This window comes from Mus pahari, chromosome 12 (genome assembly GCF_900095145.1).
Source record: "Mus pahari chromosome 12, PAHARI_EIJ_v1.1, whole genome shotgun sequence".
Taxonomy (NCBI): domain Eukaryota; kingdom Metazoa; phylum Chordata; class Mammalia; order Rodentia; family Muridae; genus Mus; species Mus pahari.
In genome coordinates, this window is record NC_034601.1 from 39,495,613 (window position 1) to 39,520,852 (window position 25,240).

Consider the following 25,240-nt stretch of genomic DNA (forward strand, 5'->3'; position numbering starts at 1 on the left):
GAACTCAGAAATCCGCCTGCCTCTGCCTCCCGAGTGCTGGGATCAAAGGCGTGCTTTGGAGACACTATGTTCTCCAAGTCTCTGAAACCCAAGCTGGAGTCAGAAAATCATCAAGCGTCTAGAATGCCAACCAGTAAATTACTTTATACACATGCTTTGGCATGACAAGTTCACCAAGAAATAACTTAGAATCGTGAGCTGAAAACCAGCCAGGGCTGCGACTTTATGGCTTCGCTTAGCGCTGCTGCCAACCAGAGTCGCTCCCTCTGTGTAAGATCCATTCACACAGGAGAGAGTGCAGGGCATCAGGGTGAATGATAGGACGCTCTTGTTTTGCCTATTTACTTTTAAATTTTACTTTAACCTTCAAGCCCTGTGGTTTTATTTAATAAAGCACTAGAGGGGAAGTTAACAAGAATCTAAGCTCTGCATCTCGTGTACGGCTGCCTGACCTCCATGTTCACGGACTGGCATTCTTTTTCTCCTTATTTTGTCCCATTGTCTTCAAAGTTATTAGGTTCAAGTTAGTTTCATGTCTTCACTGAGACCATCCCACCTTTTATTGAAGTTGCTGGTTTTGCCAATATGAGTTGCTGACAAGAAAAAGGAGCCAACTCTCAACTGTTTTCTTCCCTAAAAGAATTTTTACTCATTTTCCTTGCTTTCCACTAGGGGGCAGGTACCAACAAGAGGAGACACACTGAGCCCTATAGAGATTAAAGGCAACATCAGAAAAGCAAGGGACAGGCCTCATTGACTTAGCCCCTTTCTTCCTTTTTAAAGTTTGTGCTAGCTGTACATTTGCCAATTAGCCTAACACATAGGTGTGTTTTCATTTGGACATTAATGTTCAAGATTCTGGCGATTAAGAATACTAAGAGGTGTGTGTTTGTGTGTGTGTGTGTGTGTGTGTGTGTGTGTGTGATGTGCAAGAATGCTGACTAAAAGTTTCCAGAAATCTAAATGAGGGAGATAAAAAAAAAAAAAAAAAAAAAGAAATCCTTAAGGAACACTGAAAGTCAGAAACTACTGAAGTAAAAAATGTGAAGAATAGTAAAACCATAGTGTGTTGAGAGTGTTACAGAAAAGTGGGCCCTGACCCACCCACAGGTTTCAGCAGATAGATACAGAAGATAGATAGAGAAGGAAACTGGGAGGCAGGGTGTGTTACAGAACAGAGAGATCCGGAGGTTCTGTGAGACAATGAGATCCAGCTTGCAGGAACAATGTGCTATATAATAAAAATAATACGGCTGCTTTCTGAGGATCTTTAACAGGTAGAGACTATGGAAACTGCGCAGTTGACGGGGAGGCCGTCTATTAGCTGGTAAGGAGAAGCAATAATCTCAGGCAGTAGTTTTGTAGAATGTGGCAGCGGGATCCTGTTGATTGGCAGTCACACTTTGGAAAGGGTTCCCCTTGAGGCTTGACTTAGGAGTGTCTTCACAGGGGTTCCTACAGTAGAAGGTTCTGTGCTTTGGCATTGGTGGCTGAGAAGGGAACTGCAGAGGAAGGACATGAAGGATGGACATGCCTATCCATCCTGGGGAGAATAGAAAGATCTAGAGTTTGCGTACCATATAGGGAGCAGATGTTCCCTGAATGTTGAGACAGACAGGCAAATGAGAGATGAAGCACTAGAAATGCTTGTCTTCAGTCTGGGGAGCCATAGTTGTCTCTGCGTCACAGCGAGCAAGCTCTAAGAAGAGACAGGAAAGGAGACAATGTTACCTACGGACACTATGCTTAGCCTTAACTAGAAGGAAAGAAATGCTCTGAGCTTGAGAAATTAGTTGATATAGATCTTAAATATGGGGAGCCAGCTCGAAATGGTTAGAACAAGGTGGGATCAATGAAGGTACTCACTGTGACAAACTACTTCTCAATATGACCAGGTGAATTTCAGCTGTTATTGCTACCCAACAAAGTCATCCAGTGGTCATCTGGCTTTCTATTGTGTCTGAAGAATTAATCAATGCAGTCGTTATAATGTCACCAATGACAACTTTTGTGTCCATTCCCTTGATGTCACTGACTCCCATTTGCTAGCTCCTGACTGGGTCTAGAGAGCAGGCCAGAGGGTGTCATGTAGCTTTGGACTTAAGTGATGTTAATCCTCTCTAAGAAGCAGTTACCATCCATCATGTTAAGAAATGATAAACATCACAAATACATGAAATTTTTATGAGAGTTGACTATGATCTACTCATTTCATTCTTCCCCAAGAACTGATGTCATTCATGCATTGACGCTAAGCAAAGACTTCAAGGTTTTCATACCTAGAATTTAGATGCTTTGCGTGTCTGAAAACCTAGGCTCTGCTCGTTCTGAGAACACGATCTTGTGTGTTTAAGGGACATGCCCTAGAGAAGTGCCAACACTGAGGTACAATGGGCAGTTTTTCCATTTAGAAAGAAGCAATTTTCTTTACGAAACGCTGCTGCTCTGAACTGTTGATGCTGTGGTCATCAGCACTTAGTGTGGTGTGGAGTCAGACTTAGATGGGGGTTTTGTGTACAGACATTCCTGCGTCTCGGTCATCACTGTCACTGGGCACAGTGGGGATCTGAGCTAGCTGGGTTTTTGAGAGATTCCACACTGATCAGAACACTCCACCATATTCAGTTGTTAGGTGGGCTGCCCCGGGAAGGGTTTGATCTTCAGCAAAGAAACCAAACCGCCTTTGAAATCTCTGAAAACTGAAGGCTGTCTACTTACTGCTCTCAGTCATAGGAGCCAGGCTATCCCTGAAGGGGATTCTGGGTGGCACATTCTAGATACGTGCTAGAGATGCTGCCTCCTATGTTCTTCATTCCGTCGTGAAATTCTGAGCCTCTATCTGGTAAGATTCTCCAAGTCAGTTTTATAACTTTAATTTTTATTTTACTTTTGGCGGTTAAGAAGTTCTCTCAGTTTTCTTTTATATGAAAAGAATTAACTATTTTATGTCTGAAATATTTATTTTACTTTCATTACCAAAGCATATATTTGCTGGAGAGGTGTAGAATTATGGGTTGATACTGATCTCCCCTCCCTTTTAGCACCCAAAAATCTCTAATGGGGAGGCAGTCTGTCTCTCACATCATTTCTCTGAATTTAATCTCCGATCTTCTAGGCCTGTTTACGGACATTTTGTCCTTATTGCTGGGGTTTGGCCACATTTAATCTGTCTAACTGTGGTATTTCCACCTGTAAGAAATTGCTTAACTTCTTTAGTCATGATTTCCTCACTTATGAAACAAATAGGTATGATAATATTAGGAGATTAAGAATTTTTAGACAGAAAGGACTCAAGACACCTCTGTATTAAATTCTCCCATCTTGTATGTGGGCCAATAAAGACTAGCCATATCTGTTGATAATGTCACCTAACCTTTCAGTGGATGGATTGGTTGGAATGGCTCTGTGGGACCAACAGTAGAAGAGAAAGAGCTGAGAAAAGAATCTCTGTGTGTATGGGAACCCCTGGTTTTAGAGGCAATGCACCGGAAATAAGAGTCACATTTAAGAGAGAAACAAGAAAATTAGAGACCGGAGATTCCTGTTTAGGAAAAATAAGTCAGAGCCAAAATGAAGCTTGGTCATTTGGTCAACAAGTAAGCAAGGGAGTGTTTGGCCACGCGGCAGTGCTGTGCTTAGCACTGGCGATACTTGAGGTACTGTAGATACTTGATGAAGAGAGATGTAGCAAGGCTGGGGATGTAGTTCAGTGGCAGGGCATTGGTCTACCACGTACAAGGGTTTAAATTAAACCCCAGCACTTCAAAAAGACAGCCGTAGACCCTACTTTCTTGGAGCTTAGCATCTGGTAGGGAAGATAGGTGTGATACAAATTCTCGCAAATAATTCAGGAACATAAAATATGTAGGAAAATTACAGGATGGCATAAAAGTGTAACTGGCAAATCCGATCTTGTCTGGGCATCCAGGAGGCTGCCCCGAGGAAGCGACAGATCAGGTGGCGATGGCAGAGGGAGGGCTGTGAGAAGAGCTCTCTGGGGCTGGTGGAACAGTCTGCATGACACACACAGAGAGCTCAGGTAGGACTGGAGTGAGGGAGCCCATAGTGTGGAGGTTTAGCAGGAATTCTGGAAGGTGGGAAGGATGATGGGAGAAGATGCAGAGAAGAGAGTAGTCTACGGAAGACCTATCTATGGATGGTGGTGCATACCTTCAGTCTCTGTATTTAGGCCCATGAGGGAGGTGGTATGCTCCACCTAGGCTACATAGTTAGAGCCTGTCTCAAACGAGCAAGCAAATAAACAAAACGTTTTTTAAAATAGAGGTGGAAAAGAAAGAAAGAAAAAGAAAAAAATAAAAAGAAAAACAACAGCAACAACAACAAAACAAAACAAAAACAAAACAAAACAAAACAAAACAAAAAACCCAACCAACCGACTAACTGACTGACTGACTGATTGACTGACTGACTAACTAACTAACATAAAGGAGCCCTGACTTTTGGGAGAATACCTACACCAAGGTGCCCAAGGAGAAAGGTGGCTTACAGAGAGGGTATGGGAGTCGGCAGGGAAGGGGACAGAGAAGAAACATGTAGGTGTTGTGGTGGAGGTGAAGAAAGGGGCTTCAGAAGGAGAAAGTGACCATGTGTGTTGTTAACTTAGAGAGCAACCAGGGAGAGATGCCCCAAAGATTAGTAAATATACTTAGGAGTTGCCGCACAATGGCAGTACATGTCATAGTTAAATGTGTGTATTCAAAGAAGTTTCGACAAGGGAAGTTTTTAAAGGTGCAAAGAGAAGGATTACACAGGATGGTTTCAAACTATACTCATTGCCTGCAAGGATTTATGACATGACTGTGTCCATATTTTCCCCATATTGTTGTGTAATTGTCTTATTTTCTGTGTAAGGTAGCAGTGACATTTATGCACGGTTTTATAGCGTCACGACAGTTATTTTTTTTAGCCACGCATAAACATGAGATTCATGCCCATCATAATCTTCCGACTTTATTTACTTTATTTAATTTTTTTAAAAATGAAATAATTAATACAAATAATTCCATTTTAATTCTAACTTCTCCAATCTAAAACCCAGCCAAGCAACCCAGATGCTCAGATACTGCCTCAAAGCCCTAATTTGCCTATGAAGATGAGGGTGACCTCGAGATTGCAGTTTGAGTAGAAGGTGGGGGGGGGAGCAGTCAGGTTGCAGCTACTGCTGGGGAAGTAAGTGGGAGGAAAATCGATGCTGAGAGCCCCAGCCACTCATTCTAGAAGTCAGGCAGCAAAGGAAGGGGAAGGGAACTGTAGCAAGGGGGGGGGAAGCAGAATCCACCCCCAGCCCCACCCCCATCGACAGTGGTAAACCTGGGAGTGTATTCAGGATACTTATCTGAGACAGTGTGGTGACTCAGTAAAAGTATCTTTTTGATCTGGGTGTGTTCGTGCAGTTTTAAGGTATTTAGTAACTACTATATATATTTTTTTCTTACTTTATCATAAAATATCTCTTTCTGTCCAACTTATCCATTGCACACTACAGGAACCTTGACTTCCACGATCCTTTCTAAGGTGTCAACAAAAAAGTTGAAGTGGTAAATACTGGCAGATTCCAAATGATTAAGTCTAGCGAGTTTGATTCCCAAAGCAAACCTTAACTGGTTCCTTCTTTGCTGTTGCCCGGGTACTATTGTAATCCAGTACTTTTAAGCTGTGATACACAGAACCAAGTGGTGGCAGCACATGGCTTTAATTCCTGCATTCAGGAGGCAGAGGCAGGTAGATCTCTGAATTCAAGGCCAGTCTGGTCTACAGAGTGAGTTCCAGGACAACCAGGGCTACACAGGTAAACCCTGTCTCAAACAAACAAACAAACAAACAAACAAACAAACAAACACAACCAACTGAAACAACAGAAACAGCAGCAGCAGCAACAACAACAACAACAACATGTGCCACAGTGAGTCTCCTAAGGAGCCTAAGTTGCTAGAGACACTCAGGCTTTCAAAGGACAAGACACCTGGGCTTTTATGAGCCTTGGTAGGTGACACAGATAGAGCTATAGTTAAGAGTTCTGCCCTGCTGGGTGTGGTGGCGCACGCCTTTAATCCCAGCACTCAGGAGGCAGAGGCAGGCGGATTTCTGAGTTCGAGGCCAGCCTGGTCTACGGAGTGAGTTCCAGGACAGCCAGGGCTATACAGAGAAACCCTGCCNCGAAAAACCAAAAAAAAAAAAAAGAGTTCTGTCCTAGGTCTTTTTTAGTCTCTATGCAACCTGGGTTATCCCTGTTATTCAAAGGATAGTAGCTCATTTCTGATGGGCTCTCATCTTCAATATGATCTTCAACCTCCCAGTGATAAGGCATCTGAGACCTTGCTCCATTTATCCTAGCATGCCTAGGGCCCTGCCAGCTACCAGACACTAAGCTACTTAACTGTTATTTGCCTTGAACATCCTTACCACCCCATGCATCTGTGGCATAAGCATGCCCTCTTCCTCCCTTTCAAAAGGAAACCACCTTACTGTTTGCCTCACACTCCTTCAGTACCTCTAAGATCCTGTTTTCCCAGACAGCTTTCTTCATTAACTTCTCTGTCTTTCTGTCTTCAAGCACTTCAGTAACTTCTAGGTCTTTCTATCTTTGTCTTCCCCTGTCCTTAGACACGTCCTCCGACTGGTTTCTACCCCTACATCTCTACTAAGATGGCTCCCCTTACAGATCTCAAGGGCCAGCACTGAAATGCTTGTTGCCAACTAATAAAGTTCTTACTTCAAAAATATCCCCCATTTACCTTGGTCTGCATCCTTAGTATCATGAGATCTTCTGGACTTCTCGACATCACGCTTGCTTTCTGCTCTGCTGCACGGTTTCCGTCAAGTTCATAGCCTCCAACAGAGTCCTAGGTGCAGACTCTTAAAGGTCTGAGTTTGACCTTTTCTCTAGTTTCCATGCCTCAGACAGACACTTGGCAGATGATGGGCTTAGCTAGCTTGCAGTCACTCAAGGTTAGTTCCTATGATATTCTTAAAGCGTTAAACTAAAATGTTAAACTAGCTGTCAGTTAATGGGAAACTCAGGAGATTTTGCTGCAAATCCTTAATTTAGTTCCTAGAGTTGTTGGGAGGGTTAGGTCCAACAAAGTGACAGACGTTTTTAGCACAGTTTGTATTCAAAAATATTTAGGGGCTGGAGAAATGGCTCGGCGGTTAAGAGCACTGACTGCTCTTCCAGAGATCCTGAGTTCAAATCCCAGCAACCACATGGTGGCTCACAACCATCCCTAATGAGATCGGATGCCCTCTTCTGGGGTGTCTGAAGACAGCTACAGTGTACTTACATATAATAATAAATAAATCTTTAAAAAAAATTTAAAGATGATTATTTTATAGTTTTCAAAGAATTCTCGCATACATCGATCCACAACATATAGTTAGTTTAGCTCTCTGCAGATTAACATTTTGGCTATTTTCAGTTTCTTGAGAAATTAGAACCAATACTGGGTTTAACATTTTATTATATGTCTTTGCATATGTGATTCTGCATATCTATTTAGTATGTATCCAGTGGCTATTATCCCTTACAGTCATGAGTAATTTATACACATGTCTATAGTATTTGTCTTATGTCAGGGAATAAGTTTTTCTCCATTGACTGGCTTTGATTATTTGACAATTACAGGTTTCCCTCCCTCCCTCCCTCCCTCCCTCCCTCCCTCCCCCTCCCTCCCCCCTCCCCCCCCCTCTTTCTCTTTCTTTCTTTCTTTCTTTCTTTCTTTCTTTCTTTCTTTCTTTCTTTCTTTCTTTCTTTCTTTCTTTCTTTCTTTCTTTCTTTCTTTCTTTCTCTTTCTTTCTTTCTTTCTTTCTTTCTTTCTTTCTTTCTTTCTTTTTTTTTTTAGGCTAATTCTATATTGGCAGTTGGCACAAGTAACTGACACAAATGGCTACTTTGCTTCGGAAACTGGAATAAGATTTATTATTCACCACACACAATTATTGCTTGTTTTCTAAACTGTATCTATTTGTTGAATGTGTTGTTTGAATTCTTGTGTCTTAAGCTTTGCTTCTGTAATCACTTTTTCATGCCTTCATTTTGGAAGCTATCTGGGTGTTTTATTTGATCTCCATGCTCCGTCTGATCAGTAGAATTGTTCCAACATGTTGTTAAATGTTTTGTCAAGACATTCATAACTTTGTTTTCTTTCATTCAATGTTTCCATTGTTTTCCAACTGGTTGCAAGCTTTCTGTTTATTTTCTGAGAAAAATTAGCTGGGCGTGGTGGCGCACGCCTTTAATCCCAGCACTCAGGAGGCAGAGGCAGGCAGATTTCTGAGTTCGAGCCCATCCTCGTCTACAGAGTGAGTTCCAGGACAGCCAGGGCTACACAGAGAAACCTTGTCTTGAAAAAACAAATAAACAAACCCAAACCAACCAACCAAACAAACAACTTTCAAATGAAAAGAAAGATACAAAACTCCCATCTCTTGGATTCTCCAGCCTTTAGACATAGCCTCCTGCTCCACCCACCAAGTGCTCAGCTCCGTGAGTATTAGTTTAGCTTTGAAGGGTGGAAAGAAAACAATTATGGAGCTTGAAATTAATTGGCAAAGAGAGAAATGCTTTAGCTTGGTTTTCCTTAGGTATTTCCCCTCATTCCAATGGATTCTTTTTTTGTGTGTTAAATAACAAAGATAACGGGTTCTGAATTTATTAATCTTTTGCAGTGATACAGTTAAGAATTTGTAGATTCATTTTTGAAAAAAAAAACCTAGTTTGGGGCTGATTTAAAAGTTTTAATATAAAGTTCATTTATTAGATTTTTGATGTCGTTTGATTTTTCGAGATAGTGTTCCTCTGTGCAGCTCTGGGTGCCCTGGAAGTCACTGTAGATCAGGCTGGCCTTGAACTCAGGGATCCACCAGCCTCTGCTTCCCTAGTGCCACACATGCCACCACGCCTGGCCATTTATTAGATCATTAACTAAAAGATTGCATTCCTTTAAAAGACTTGGTAAGGCATGAAAAGGAAGGAAGTCGTAACTTTTTGTTTCTTATTTTTATGCGCGTGGAATAATAAATGACTGTTAACAGCTGCTTACCTACGGTGCACTCCGTGCTCCATGTGAGTGGATGGTGGCTCCCAACCAGGGGCTGTTAATGCGAGGTTTCAGAAACGCTTGCCCCAAAAAATGCAGCATTTTGCAACGGATGAAAATTGTTTAATCTCCCAAGGAAGTCATGTGCTGTTTCTGAGGTCCTTTTCCTGTCACTGAGGAAGCCTCGCTCCAACTCTGGGTTTGCACAGTCATGCCTTAGCCATGTGTCCTGTGTGTGGGTGGTATTTGCTTGCTCAGGCAAATGACAAAGATGATTTGGGAAAGGAAACTTCTGCTGCTCAGAGTTACTAAGAAGTTTCGCTAACAGTAAAACCAAAAGGCATTCTCTTTGATGATTTTTGACTTAGGTGGAAAAATTTTCTTCCCTCGGTATTTAAACGCTCCTTTCGGTCATCACCAAGTTCTTTTTTGTTTTGTGCTAATTTGTGTAGCTGTATATGGTGATAGTACATGTGTCAAAACTTAGGTGTTTCTTTCTTTTCTTATCTTTTCTTCTTTCTTTCTTTCTTTCTTTCTTCCTTTCTTTCTTTCTTTTTCGTTTTTTTTTGAAACAATGTTTTATTTTAAATTAACTAACAGACCACCAAATTTCCAGATGGGATGATATATATATATATATATATATATATATTCCATTTTGGTTTAATAGCCCCCTACTCCTCACTTATCTGTCTTCATCAGTCTTACCCTTCCACTTTATTCTGTGGAAATAGAGAAACTTTTATTTCCCACCTCTTTCCTTAACGCCCCGCCCCACCCCACCCCACCCCGCCCTGCCCCCACCCTCAGTCTGATTGGCTCCTTTGTAGTTTCCTGGCCTTTATCCATATTTACTCCCACCTGGTTATACATTTAATAGAGGCCAGGCACCGTGGATGAGAGAAGCTAGATGACATTTGTTTTTCTGAGCCTGGATAACCTTCTGATTATGTTTTCTAGTTCCATCCATTTTCCTTTGATTTCCATTTTTTTCCATAGAGCTCAACACAGCCTCATGTGTGCATACACTACATTTCAAATAGTTATCCATCCAGGCTGCTTCCAGTTCCTTGCTATGGTAAAGAGAGTAGCAAGAAACACCGTATACGAATCCTTTGGGTCTGTGTTCAGGAGTGTTGTAGCTGGCTCATATGATAGATCCATTTTCAGCTCTCAAGAAGCGTTCACATTTTATCTCCATAGTGGTTGCCCTAGTTTTCATTTATCAAGAATGAGTAATCGCACCTCTTTCCTTATATCTTCGAAACATTTGTTGTCATTTGTTTTCTTGATGATGGTCATTCTGACTGGGCTGAGGAAGAGTTTCCTGGAATGCACGGGAGTTCATTCCTTTAATCCTAGAACTGTGGAGGCCAAGCCGGGTAGACCTCTGTGAGTTCGAGGCCAGACTGCTCTACACAGTGAATTCCAGGACAGCCAGGGCTACACAGACAAAAATTTTCCTCAGAAACAAAATGAAGGAGAACAAAAATAGTTTAAAAATAATTTTTTATTTTTGTTTGTGTGTGCTTGCATGCTCTATGCTCTGTGGAGGTCTGAAGAGAACATTGGATCCCTGGAGCTGAGGTAGGGGCTGGGGACTGAACTTAAGTTGTTTGGAAGAGTAAGAAGAACTCTTAACTACCTAAGCTAGATCTTCAGCTCCTAATTTTTTAAACTTTATTTATTCCTATGTGCACACGTGAGTGTGTGTGCGTGTCTCTCCTTCCTCCATCTGAGTCCCAGGATTGGACTCAAATCTATCTAGCTATTTAGCTACACCACTCCTGGGTCTAGTCCAGCAGGAGTCTAAGTCGGTATACCACACAGATGCTTGCATGCCCATGTTCATTGCTATACTATCCACCATAGCCTGTACATGGAAGAACAGATAAAAAGAAACAGGTATATGGATGAAATTATTTCACGTGCCACAAAGCACACCGAGCTTGGTATCATGTTAAGTGAAGCATGTTCGGCTGGAGAGATGGCTCAGCGGTTACAATCACTAACTGCTCTTCTGAAGGTCCTGAGTTCAAATCCCAGCAACCACATGGTGACTCACAGCCATCTTTAATGAGATCCGACGCCCTCTTCTGGTGCATCTCAAGACAGTTACATTGTACTTATATATAATAATAAATACATCTTTAAAAAAAGAAAAGAAATATGTTAGACTGTGGAAGATAAACATCTTCAGCTTTTTTTCTCATGCAGAATCTAGATTTATATCTATATGCATAGATGTGTGGAAAGAGAGGACCAAAGGGAGAGATCTGGAGGTGGGAAGTCAAACCAAGAGAAAATAAAAACAAAATCACAAGTTCATCATCAAATATAGTACCTATATTTAAACACGTATGTGTATGTGAATGTGATATATATGTACATATGTATGTATATTTGACAGGAAAGTAGAAGAGAAACACTTTGGAGAAGCCCAGCAACATGTGGAAAGTAGGAATGGGCCATGGCAGTGGAGGGGACCAGAGAAAGGTCTAATGTTACATATGTATGAGAATGCTATAATGAAACCTATTTTTTATGCTACTCAAACTTTAATTAATGATAACTGTCTTCTGTGTATTGTTTCTCATCTGTCTTGTCTCATTTAGCAGAATCATTTTGAAGATCATCAATGTTGGCTATTTTTCTTTTTGGTATTGAATAGCATTCTACTGTATAGAGAGTTTATACATTTATTTATTTTAAAATATTGAATATTTTTATTTATTTTGAGGGCTCATAGGATCTATGACTTATTTCTGACTATATATAGTGTGTTTTATCATATTTGACCCATCCCTAACTTTCTCCAGGATGCCCTCCATTCATGTTCTCTTGAAAACCAAAACCAAGACCAAAATCATTGAGTGTAATTAGTGCTGCCAATATGTACATGGGCGTAGGACCATCCACTGAAGCATGACCAACCTACCCAGGCATTGCGCCCACTGGGAGCTCACTGTCCCTCCTCTAATAGCTGTCCACTGTTAGCCTAAGCTGGGTGTGGGGACTTCCGTGTTCCTCCCCCTCCACACTGAGGTTTATTTTTATTATTTTAGTATTTCATGTAGTTTTTCTCATTTTATTGATTTCTGATCAAAGATTATTTTTTTTTATTTTGTTTTCAGGTCCTTTGGGTGAATTTTAAGATCGAAACAAAATAACCCCTAGTATTTAATGTTTTTAATTTCCTTGTAAGTACTGTGTTAGTTGCTTATCCCACATGTTCTTGTATTTCTGCTTTCATCCTGTTAAAACAGCCTCTCATTTCATTAGGGATTTCTTCTTTAACCAGAGTCGTGCATTATGATGGGTGATGTTTTCCTAAATATGTGATGTTTTCCTAAGTATCTCATTCTCACTGATTTCCAATTTAATTGAGTTCTGATTGGAGGTCATCCTGTATGACTTGAAGTTTTAAAACTTTTTTTTGTGTGCACTTGAATGTGGGCTATGCTAGCTCTAAAAATTACTGTTGGTTCACTGCTACATTGCTTTCTTTGCCGCCAGGCAATGTCTGATCTCAGCACTTGGCAGCAGATAGAAAGCCTATGCAGTGAAATGCATCATGAGTTGATAGTGATACTTTTTACCCAAACATAGAATTTAGGATCATTAATGCAGCTTACTCACGTCCTATCTGTACCTGGCTCCCTTTAGGTTGTACCAGGTGTTGTGCATGTTAAACCTCTTCTCTACCACTGAGCCTCATCGCCAGCCCTTTGTCTGTCTTACTAAAAAAAAGAATGGTATCGACCTAAATCCTTTAATTTTTAATTTAAGAGTTTTTATTTTCGGATGAAGAAGTATTATACACATTTTGAGTTAAAACATGATGTTTTGACTCAGGTATAAGTTGGTCATCCATTTTAGTTAATTAGCATATTACATTAAATTATGTACTTTCTAGATGATGAATGTATCCAAATGCTTTCTTCCAACAATTTTTTAGATACTCAGTTACATTTCTTATATTTCTATTGCCATTGCGAGAACGCTATGGCGCACCCCTATCTCTTACATGATACCCACTGCCTAGGCTTTCTTATTCTCCCTTTCCCCAGACTCTGGTTGTCACCATCTACTCTCAGCTTTTCTAAATAGCTCATTGGATTTATCTCATAAGAGTATTCATAGTTTACAAATAGCATCAAGCACTGTCATCACTGTGATTTTAAATTATTTCCATTTTGAAGTTACTGTCATCAAGTTACTAAATTCTGCAGGAGGCACAAGGTCAACTCATTTTTAAAGTTATTTGGAAGGGTTCCTCTACGTGTGCTTATTCAGTAAACACCAGACACACTTATTTCATCTAACTTGTAGTTTTAGGTCTTATAAATAATTTAAGAATCATTCACATGTTTTATAACAGTGTAAAATAGTTATTTTTATAGACATACCTATGAAAAAGGATTTATTCAGAAATACAGAAACTTCTGCTCTCCTTTTATCTTCTCATTCTTGAAATTCTAAGCAAGAGAAGAAGACAGAGAATATACACACCTACTATTCCTTTTATCATATGGTAGATTATAATAGAATATTAGATGGTTTTTCATATACCATATTTGATATATATAAAGAATGATTCCTCACTATTTGAAAATATTTACATTGTACTTCAATTTAGGGATGTACCAAACTGTCAACTGATCTCCTATGGATAGATATTTGAGTTTCTAAAGTCTTGCTATTGTGTACAATGTTGCTAGGAACAGCCTTGCACAAATATTTTTTTCTTACTTTTATTTATGTATCTCTGGGATAGATCCCTAGAAGTAGGATCTGTAGGTCAAGAGAAGAATGCATGAATGACTTTGCTGCATATTGTTAAATCTCCTACCCTCAAAGTTGTGAAATTTCATTTACCTCCCTAACAGGATATGTTCTCAAATGATTATAAATTGTTGGTCTCAGAGATCAGAAGTGGTATTTCAATGTAGCCCTAATTTGCATTTCTTTCATGTGAATGATGTTAAGTATCTTCCCATGTGACTAAGAAACATGGTAAATTTTCCTCATAAACGGATCATGCTTTCAGACCAGCCTGCTATAAAGTTGTGCTAATTGCTAGCATCCATTCTTTTAACAGAAATTACTGGCAAAATAAAAAGGGTCATTAAAAATTTTAATTAATAAATAAATATTTTTAGCCCTAGTTCAGGCAGCCTATACCTAGCTCACAATAAACAGGCAGAAGAAGCAATATTCTCTTGGACCTTACGACACGGCGAGGGAGTAATGGATCCTTGAGGGTTTAGGATTATCTTAAATCTGCCTCTCCAACCCACCTGTCATCATTTATACTTAGAATTAAAGCTGTCAGTTCCCGGCTTTGACTCCAGTTATCCTTCTGGTTTTTTTTTTAAATTTTTTATTGTCAACACTGACTATCCAATCCATAGCTCTTTAAAATACCCATTTGTTTCATGTTTCCCTTTCAAATCATTATTTTTTTTCTTTGTAATCTCTTTTCTCAGAAGTTCCACATCCTAAGAATCTTAAGTCCCAACTCACATCTCATCTCTGATCTCGAAGTTTTCTCATTCCCTGGTCCTTTTAGTACTCACTCCTGTCCAAAAGCACGTGTTTGAATTGCTGGACACCACAATATTCTTTTATCATCAGGCTGAAATTTTGCATTTTATTTTTGATTTAGCTGTTTAATTTCCAGGACTTTACAGTCTTGGGGAAAAGGAATATTTATTAATTAAAATGTTTAATGACCCTTTATTTTGCCAGTAAAAAAATGGTACTAGCAATTAACACTTAGAACTTACCTCACAAAATGTTGAATTGCTAGCCATCTATATGCTATGATTTTAGTCAAGGAAAATCCCTGTTTGTTGTTCTTATTTTGTGGTAATAACCGATCAACACATTACAACCATATTGGAAATGCTTTAACAGATAATTAAGAACATTTTTCATACTTGGAGATAACACTAAATACCTGTGATCCTGGAAGAAGAAATAGTTATTGGTTATATGAAAAAAAAAGTAGAGTGGTGAGGGAAGCAGAAATGTCATACAAGGAAGACCAGGTCAGAAGCTGATGCTAGGGCAAACGGCTTGGCTGTGGTAATGTATGTATTCATTAAGGCCTGAAGAACATAGCAAACAGGTGTTAAGTTCAGCAATGAAAGGTCTCATTTCACCAAGGTACTGAGGGGCTCTACTACAGCCAATGTTGTAGTGGGCACAATATGTCACATTTTAGCTGATGCCTGTGGGTTTTTTTTTTGTTTGTTTGTTTTTTGTTTTGTTTTTTTAATTTAAGGCATTTTTTAATTAGATATTTTCTTCATTTTCATTTCAAATGCTATCCCCAACCCCCGCATACCCTCCTCCTGCCCTGCTCCCCAACCCACCCACTCCCACTTCCTGGCCTTGGCATTCCCCTGTACTGGGGCATATGATCTTTGCAATACCAAGGGCCTCTCCTCCCATTGACGGCCCACTAGGCCATCCTCTGCTACATATGCAACTAGAGACACGAGCTCTGGGGATACTGGTTAGTTCATATTGTTGTTCCTCCTATAGGGTTGCAGACCCCTTTAGCTCCTTGGGTACTTTCTCTAGCTCCTCCATTGGGGACCCTGTGTTCCATTCAATAGATGACTGTGAGCATCCACTTCTGTGTTTGCCAGGCAATACACAGTTTTTCTGTGTAGCCTTGGCTGTCCTGGAACTTACTCTGTAGACTGGGCTGGCCTGAACCTCACAGATATCCACCTGCCTCTGTCTCCCGAGTTCTGGGATTAAAGAAATATGCCACTACCCCTGTGGCTTGCTGCCCATTCTTCAACAATAATCATAACAAGACAGGGCTTGATTTTCAGAGAGTGCTTGGGTTGTAGGCTCTCAAACTGCTTTATGTGCAGTTAATATTTATGGACTATTTTCTATGGTTACACCAGCCTGCACTTGTCTGATCTTGTAAGGTAAGCAGGGCCATTCTGGTCGGTACTCGGACATTTTTCATGCTTATTGTCCATTTACATTCTTTTTTTTTTTCCTTTTTGAAAATCGTCAGTTCATTTCAGCTCATTTGTTAACTGGGTTCAGTTGATTTTTTTGTTAATTTTTTTGGAATTTAAAAAATAATCTGTTTATTAGTCTTCTATTAGATATATAATTATCAAAGAGGCCTCTCCCAATTCTGTAGGCTGTCTTTTCGCTTAATTACCTCCTTTGCTGTACAGAAACTTCTTAATTTAATGAAATCTCTTTAGTCTATATTTGGCTTTATTTCCTGAGAGACTAAAGCTTTGTTTATTCCTATATCTTGGATGTTTATTCAGCATCAGACTTTCAGTTATCATATTAATGTTTTTGATCCAGTTAGAGTTGATTCCTGTATGAGGTAAGAGATAGAAACCTGTTTTCATTCATCCACATGTGGACATTCCAATTTTCACAGCATGATTTGTTGTCAAGGTTACCTTCCTCCCATGTGTACTTTTGGCATCTTTGTTAAAAAAAAAAATCAGGTGGCTGTATTGGCAATGCTGTTGGTTCTTCTCCACAAAATGGTGGTCAGGCTCTATTGCTAAAGACAACACCTATGTAACTCAGGCAACACGAAGAAGTTGGGCTGCTGCCTACCTAGCCCTTCATCCCTACTGACTATTGTTCATGGTACTGGAAGGTACTCTGCATGCTACCATAGGAAAAAGGTAACAGTCTTACATGGGATGTCTCCATCAGATCCCTCCTTCCAAGGCTCAGGGAGCTCTGCTGAAGAGGGGACAGAAATAGGGAGAGTCAGTAGGGATGGAGGATATCACAAAAACAAAGCCTTCTAGGCACAGAAGAACTGACACACACGTGAATGGACAGAGACTGTGGCAACATGCACAGGGCTTGCACAGGTCTAAGCCAGAAGGGGTCCCAGTGGTGAGAGGGGAACTGGAGAGAGGCCAAACCCTAATCCAGAAGCTATCTCCAATTGATAACTTCTCACAAAGGAAAATTATCTTTCTCCAGCTGAGTCTTACTGAGTATGCAAACTACACTTAGGGGCAGAGGATGGTCAACACAAAATAGACTCAATGTTACTTTTGGAGACTTTGTGTTCCTAATGCTTTCTCTGTGTGCTTTTCCCCCTTACAGGTCTTTTAGTTATATATTATGCTTTTTGGTTTTGTGTTTTAATGGGATTTCTGTGTGTGACTACATGTGTTCCTTGTGTTTTTACTTTAGCTCCGTTTTTTCCTGTTTTGTTTGGCTTATTTTTTTTTGTTTTGTTTTTACTTTATTTTATTTTATTACAATTTTTATTATTTAGATGTCTGTTTGCTTTCTAATGAGGGAGACCAAGAAAGGGTGTGGATTTGGGTAGGTGTGGGGGACCTAGGAGGAGTTAGGGAAGGGGAACCACAATTATAATCGTTTTATGAAAGAATCTATTTTCAATTAAAATCAAGCTGCTGTAGCTTAATGGTTTATAATGCACCATCTATTCTGAAGAAAGGAAAGAAAGAAGAAATGTCTTCCTCCATCATCAGCCCCTCCCCTTGCCCTCACCCTTCCCAATCCACCATAATTCCACTTCAGCTTTCAGGTCTTGGGTTCATTTTTCTTTCACATGCAATACCATGGGTCACTCACCTCGCTGTACCTGGCTTATTCTGCTTAATAGCATGTCTTCTGACTCCACCCTCTTTCCAGCTAATGACAGGTTTTCTTTTTTTTAGTCTTTTTATGTTCTTAATTGAAGATTTTCTGCACTTTCGTTGTCTCCTCTGATATTTAGCACAGGTGTTCTTTTGCTTTTGTTTGAAATATAGATTTATAATTAGCCCAATTTTACTATTAAAAAGCACACTAGCACTTCATAGTAGTGTAGGTACCTCAGGATAGCAAACAAGTCTACCTTTTCTTTCCTGGTCTTTAATTGTTTCCTGGAAAGGTTGGAACTATTATAGGGTAATGCTTCAGAAGCTGATTATGACGGCTTTTTTTCTCATAAAGCAGTGTGTGTCCTCCAGGTTGGCCCAAAATGATATGGCCAGCTGCCTTAACATAATTCTCCTGACTCCACTCTGTGAAACTATGCCTGGTTTTGGACCATTATAACTGTGAACAATTCTGCAGACCTCAAGGAAGTAAAGGAAAGAGGAAAGGGTGCTCATCCTTCTCTTACCCTGCTTGGCTTCATTTCTGCTGTTCAGTCACAAGGTAGAGCAGCTGGAAGGAAGCGAGAGGATGAACCCTCTGTGATTCTGTTTCTATAGTTTTTGAACAATGGCTCTGTTTCTTCATCTGTGGGAAGTGTTCATTATTGGACCAAATGCCTTTTGTTTTAAAATTAATTTATTTATTCAGTTTACATCCTATTGTTTATTCTCTTTACACTCCAATATCAGCCCCTTCATCCCAGTCCTCCCTTTTGCAGCTCCTCCTTCAAACCTCCTTCTCTTCTCCTCTGAGGAGGAGCCACCCTGAGTATCACTCCTCCACTCCTGCACATCAGTCACTGAAGGACTAGGTGCATCCTCCCTCCCTGAGGCCACACAAGGCAGTCCAGTTAGGGGACCTGGATCCACAGGCAGGCAACAAATTCAGGGACAGCTCTGCTCTAGTTGTTGAGGGACCTGCATGAAGATCAAGCTGCCAGTCTACTATATATGTGCAAGGTGCATAGGATCATGTGCCTTTAATTAGGGGATGACATCTGAAGAAAGAGTTTAATGAAGTCAGCTTATGTGGTATGCCTACACTGGACATGGCAAGAAGGAAGAAGGAAGGCAGGGCTACTGTAAACTATTTGGCAAAATAAAGTTACTCATGAATGGGAAACAACTGATTAATATCTTATGAATGCAATTTTCAAGATGTTGACATATCAGTGATGGTAAAACATTGAATTGCTGCTTACAATCATTTAAATATTTAAGCACTTGTATTTAAATATTTTCTAGGGTCAAGTTGTACTGCTGAGAATAAAACAACACAGAATATGTCGGAAGGTAATCTTCTTGCTTATCTGGTGGGAATGGAGAGTTGACCTTGCTTAGAAACAGTAACTAATGTCTTGGCTGCTGGACAGATTCAGGAGGAGTAGAGGAGTCTGGTGATGTAGTGTTATGGTGTGAGGGACCCTGAACACTTGTCTGTAAACCTTTACCATCTTAGAGGGAGTGATGGAAAGACTGTGGTATTAGCACCCTCACAGGTCTGTGTTGAAGAATTTCTTTCTTCATTTGATTAGGTGACCTTTATTTGGATGTGACTTGTGAGGACTTGAGTTCCCCAAAGAGCCAAGTGACATAGATATAGGACAGTAGAGATAGTTAATGCAGAGTTTATTATAAGCACAGCTTATCCCATCAAGTTCTGCTCCTGTTAAAGTGCTGACGTGGCCGACTTTGGTCACAAGTGATTGTGACAGATAATTTTGGTGAGTAATCACACCCAGCAAACTTGTGTCCATCATGGACTTTTTACATCACTGTACAAGCAGTGTGAGGATTTATGGTGCAATTTGGGTGTAACCCACATGCCTGAACCTTTACTTTAGAAGATGAACAACATATTTAATTCTGATAGATTAAACGTAGGAAAGTGAGGGAAAAAATCTACTATTGTTGGAATACATTCTTAGTCAAGCAATTGTTCTAGTGTAACTTCATATAAGTTACTATGGATAGACCCAACTCACAAGGTTTCTTTTTCTCGTTCTTTCTCTCTGTGTATCCAGTGAACACTACAGTGTCTGTACAGATGGGTACAAAGGCTCTGCTCTGCTGCCCTTCTATTCCACTGACTAAAGCAGTATTAATCACATGGATAATAAAGCCCAGAGGCCGGCCTTCCTGCATAATATCCTACAAAGCAGAAACGAAGGAGACCAATGAAACCAACTGCTCAGGCAGGGGCGTCACCTGGGCCTCCACACCTGACCTCAGGCCTGACCTTCAGATCAGTGCAGTGGCCCTCCAGCATGAGGGGAATTACTCATGTGAGATAGCAGCACCTGATGGGAATTTCCAAAAAGTCTATGACCTCCAAGTGCTGGGTAAGTGACAATGTCACATATTGTGTTATTTCAGATCACCAATCTTAGTTAGAAAAAATGTCTTTGTGATTATGACAAGACTGAATCTTTGTTTTCTTTCCATCTCTCCAGTACCCCCTGAGGTAATATACTTTCTAGGGAAAAGCAGAACTGCAGTTTGTGAGGCAATGGCAGGCAAGCCTGCTGCGCAGATCTCTTGGTCTCCAGATGGAGACTGTGTCACTCAGAGTGAGTCACACAGCAATGGCACCGTGACTGTCAGGAGCACATGCCACTGGGAGCAGCACAATGAGTCTACTGTGTCCTGCTTGGTCTCTCATTCCACTGGTAACCGGACTCTGTTCATAGAACTGAGTAGAGGGGGTAAGTACATTTTTTCTTTTGCCTTTAGTATGTATGTATGTATGTATGTATGTATGTATGTATGTATGTATGTATGTATGTATGTACATATGCATGTATGTATATTTGTGTTTGTTCATAGTAAGTATGTAGGGGCCAGAGAACAACATGTCGTTCTACCATGTGGGATAGAAATTCGGTCCGCAGGTTTGGCAGCATGTGTTTTTACCTGCAGAGCTATCCACATGCCTATCTACCTGTTTTCTTTTCTTTTTCTCTGTTATTTTCCTTTTCACTCTATATCTTTTTCTTCTTCTGAGATAAGATCTCTCTTTGTAGCCTTGACTTCATGATCTGCCTTTATCTGCTGCCTGAGTGGTTGGATTCCTTGAGAGGGAACTGGTATTTAATTTATTCTTCAGTAGTAGATAATGAGTAACTCAGAACAGGGAAGATAATTTGAGCAGTTTATTTGGATATTGTTCTAAAGCTAGAAAATCCGCTGCTGTGCCTGGGAAGTATTTTGTAACTTTGTATCAAGTGAAAAGAACTGTCAGTACCAAATAATTCTAATCTGTACTTCTCTAAATGCCCCCTTCAAAGGACCACCATAAAATATTTTCCTACTTCTGCGATGTGTAGACTTTAACTCTTAGATTATTGATATAATAAATCAATACTTTTATATGTCTTATGCTTATTGAGTTAACAACCAAGAGTGGTGATTCTTCTCTTCCTGATTTTCTTGCAGTTATTCAAAGTGAGCACCAGGTTCTCCTGCTCATTCCATATTGTCTCTGAAGCCAATATTTATTGGAAATTATTTATATATTCGAAGCTCTTGATACAATGATAAAAATGAGAACATTCCTAGCTTTATATTGGGTTTTTGGATACAAAATGGCAGTTAAGTGTAATGTCTTTGCGTAACATGACTTCTCATTCACAGCTGTACAAATATAAATAGATATATGAAATACTCTGAGGTACTGTGTACTCTGCCAGTCCCTTCTCTTTCTTTTTGAGGAAATAGGGTTCTTAGTATTCTGCAAAGACAGCAAGCAACAGAAAAACTTCCTGCATAATTTTTTCTTTTCCCAAAGAGATCTCTAGTTTTCTTTCCCTTTTTTTGAATAAAGAAATAGATGTTTAAGTGTATGAAAGTTGAGACACTTTTAAGAGATTTTATCCTTAAAATTTTTACACACACACACACACACACACACACACACACACACACACAATGTGTGTGTGTGTCTTTGAATAACATTTCTTCCATTATTCTCTTTTATCTCCTTCAATTGAACTTCTTTTCAACAGGCCCCCTGCTATTTCTTTGCATGCATGTGTATGTTATGTGTAGATGTGCATGTTGTGGATGGTGTGTGTGTGTGTGTGTGTGTGTGTGTGTCACATTGTGCTTAATTCAGGTTGCTTGCATGAGTATGTATGGGGAATTACGTAATTGAACAAGGACAACCTATGGTCTATTCCCTTGTTAATGGTGGAATGTTGACATGTCCAGTCTTGTACATGCCCCTGCTCTTTTGAGTTTAACACATATTTTATTCCTGGAGGATAGGGTTTTACAACAGTCCTTCTTATCTTCTGGCTATTACATTCTTTTTGCCACTCTTCCTCCATGTTCCTTGAATCTAGGTGGGGTGGTAGAGGTACAATGCTTAAGGCTGAACATTCCATTCAACAACCACTTATTCTCAGAACCTTGAATAGTTATGGGTCCCTGCATTAGCCATCAGTCATTGAAAATAGTTTGTCTGACCAGGATTGAAAGCAGCATTAACTTATGAGTATAAAATAAATGTTTAGAAGACAATGGATAGTGTGTCCACTTAGCAAAGCAACAGTAGAAGACCTACACCCCTTATCCCCTGGAGCTCCTGATCTTTCTGGCCACCTGATTTTGAGCATGTTTCAGTACCAGACATGAACTCCTGCTTCATTTCATCATTATACTATTATCTGGACTTACCATTTTTGAACCATAAAATTTTCTGTCTGTCCTTACAGGTCACCAATTATTACGACCATATGTTCTGTACATCATACCATCTATTATTATTTTGATCATCATAGGATGCATTTGTCTTTTGAAAATCATTGGCTTCAGGTATTACTTGATGAAATTTTTCTTCAACCTTATTGGATTAGAAAAGGGGGAGAAATATGGGACAGACTGACTGTTACATTAGGGAGGAACAACAATGTTCTTGTAAGCAAAAGGGACACATGAAGTATTAGAATGGGATTATCTTGCATGATGACCGTGTTTAGTGAGTTGCTCGGATGGCCAAGCACTGTGAATTAAGCTAATTAGGGCTGAGAATTAGGACATGCTAATATCTTTAATTTGAGGAAATAGCTACAATATTTCTTTTTATATAACAAAGAGATGGCATTGCATACATTTTTTTGCACCAAGCTCCTATCTCGATGTTTTTCCTTTTTTGCCTAAGAACCAGAATTCTTTGTTATAATAACTGCAAATTGGAGTATTTCATTCATTTTTGGTAGTTCATTTCTCATTTACTGAGACTTACATATTAATTATTAGAATGTTTAGATACTATAACTGTTGATTCTAAATAATGATGTTGCCTGTAGTCACTCTAGATTGTTTTGTTTTGCTTTTTTAGAAAATGCAAATTGCCAAAATCGGAAGCTACTCCAGCTGTTGAGGAGGTAAGATAAATTAATGTATATTTGCAAACTTTAAAGCCACATGGTCTTAAATATAACAGAATGATCTGTAATTTACATTAGTATTCATGTTTCTGTTAAACAAAACAATTATAATATTGCAGTTAGTAATCAGACATACTTGTTTTACTAAATACCTATCAAGTATATATAATATATATCCAAGAACCATCTCACACAAAATATAAATAATCAACAAATGTTTGTGATAGATTTAGAAACAAAGCCTTGATCTTCCGAGTCAGAGAATAGTTATAAAGATTATTAATAGATGCTAACGTGGTAGAAACATGGGTAATTTTGGTAATGATGTCTAGCTCTTTTGAATGGATTTTAACTTTGAGCTTTTTTCAAGGATGAAATGCAGCCTTATGCCAGCTATACAGAGAAGAGCAATCCACTCTATGATACTGTGACCAAGGTGGAGGCATTTCCAGTGTCACAAGGCGAAGTCAACGGCACAGACTGCCTTACTTTGTCAGCTACTGGAACCTAGAACCAAGGAAAGAAGTCAAGAGACATCATAATTCCTGCTTTGCTTTCTTTAAAATTCTACAGTGGAAGGACTATTTGGAAATTAGCTCTTCCAAAGTTCTTAGAAAGCATACATGTTCTAATGGATTTGCATTTAAGTTCTATCATTGGAAGTTTGGAATCTGCTGCTACCTGTTAATTCTAGGGAGAACTGATTTAATTATTACAAAGAAAGCACATGGTTATGGTAAAATATAAAATTGTGCAATACAGTATGATGAAAACTGTTTTATCAAGAAATAACTGAAGAAGGAAGAATCATTACTAAAGAATTTTATGAGTTCTTCCAAAAAATTCCTGTGTATAGGACATGACTATAATATGTGTGTGCAACTACATGTTTATTTACAAATGTGTATATATGCACATATCTCCTTGTCAAAAACACACTGAAGTTATGGATTTATAAAAGCTTATAAAGTGAGTATTGGAGATATTTTTATATCAGCATAAGTAAAACTACCTCATTCTTTTTTAATGGCTACATAAAATTCTTCTGTATGATTACATTGTAATTTAATTAATCATGGCCCTAGGATGGGCATTTAGATTTTGTGTTGTGTGTGGTATTAAACAGTACCCTGTGGAATGTTTCTTGTGGTGAATCTCTGCATTATTTGAGTTCATCTGTGAGATAATTTCTTTGAGTATAATGGTCCCGTCAGTTGGAATGTATTTTTATTATTAATAGATCAGTCAAACTGTCAGTTTACATTTTCCCCAATTGTGTTTGAATGCGCCTATCTTCATATTCTTATTCTTAATTTTTTTATATCCTTACTTTCACATTTATACTTTCCATTTTTAATTAACCAGTTGGGTGACATGTCTTAAGGTTATGATATTGACTCTATTATTTAATGGAACTGGATTTATATCTTTGTCAACAAGAGAGATAGAGAGAAAGCATTTGTAATGACAGTATTTTCGACTCTTTGTATTGCTACAAAATGATGTCATCTCATGCACAACAGTTTGAAAGATGTTATGAATTGTGTATTTTTAACATTCTATTCTGATATACTTATCAAAGAGCAATGGTCTTTGAACTATATATGTAGGTGGGAGAACTTGGAGTACTTTACATGCTAAAAGACTGGTAATGGGATGATATAACTTTTCCTTCAATTTTCCTTTGGGGGGAAATATTGGGGAGATATATATTGGTAATTTTTAACATATTTTCTTAATTGTTAAAATAAGCCTGTTCCCTTTATATCAGGAAAAGTATTAAAAATAGATTCATTCATCTTATTTTGTTTGCTCTTTATTTTGAAATGAGGAGTTGATTTCTAACGGAGTTCCTCAATCACTGTAGAGCCCAGGCTGGCCTCCCAATGGCTGTGATTACAAATGTATGGAAGCATACTTGCAAAAGTATTTTCATTCTGATGTAATGATAGAAATTAAAACAAGACCCATTCACTCTTCACATGTTCCTACTGAGACATTTAAGGTAATTATTTTATATATTAAAATATTTTTCTTTTCATCTGGAAAAAATATTTCTCTTTTTTCTTCTTCCTATTCCTCCCACCCTACCCCACTACTTTGA

The 25,240-nt window shown here is 39.1% G+C and overlaps 1 protein-coding gene across 1 annotated transcript in view; it reads left to right on the forward strand.

Moving 5' to 3' along the window:
- Cd200r1 (CD200 receptor 1) overlaps window positions 1-23,680 on the forward strand; it is a 25,319-nt gene extending 1,639 nt beyond the window's left edge. The window contains exons 2-7 of the mRNA XM_021209029.2: window positions 18,992-19,039; window positions 19,771-20,088; window positions 20,200-20,451; window positions 22,462-22,561; window positions 23,088-23,133; window positions 23,507-23,680. Of these exons, the coding sequence (XP_021064688.1) occupies window positions 18,992-19,039; window positions 19,771-20,088; window positions 20,200-20,451; window positions 22,462-22,561; window positions 23,088-23,133; window positions 23,507-23,647 (905 nt within the window). The 3' untranslated portion in view covers window positions 23,648-23,680. The remainder of the gene's footprint in view (window positions 1-18,991; window positions 19,040-19,770; window positions 20,089-20,199; window positions 20,452-22,461; window positions 22,562-23,087; window positions 23,134-23,506) is intronic.
- The last annotated feature ends 1,560 nt before the right edge of the window (window positions 23,681-25,240 follow it).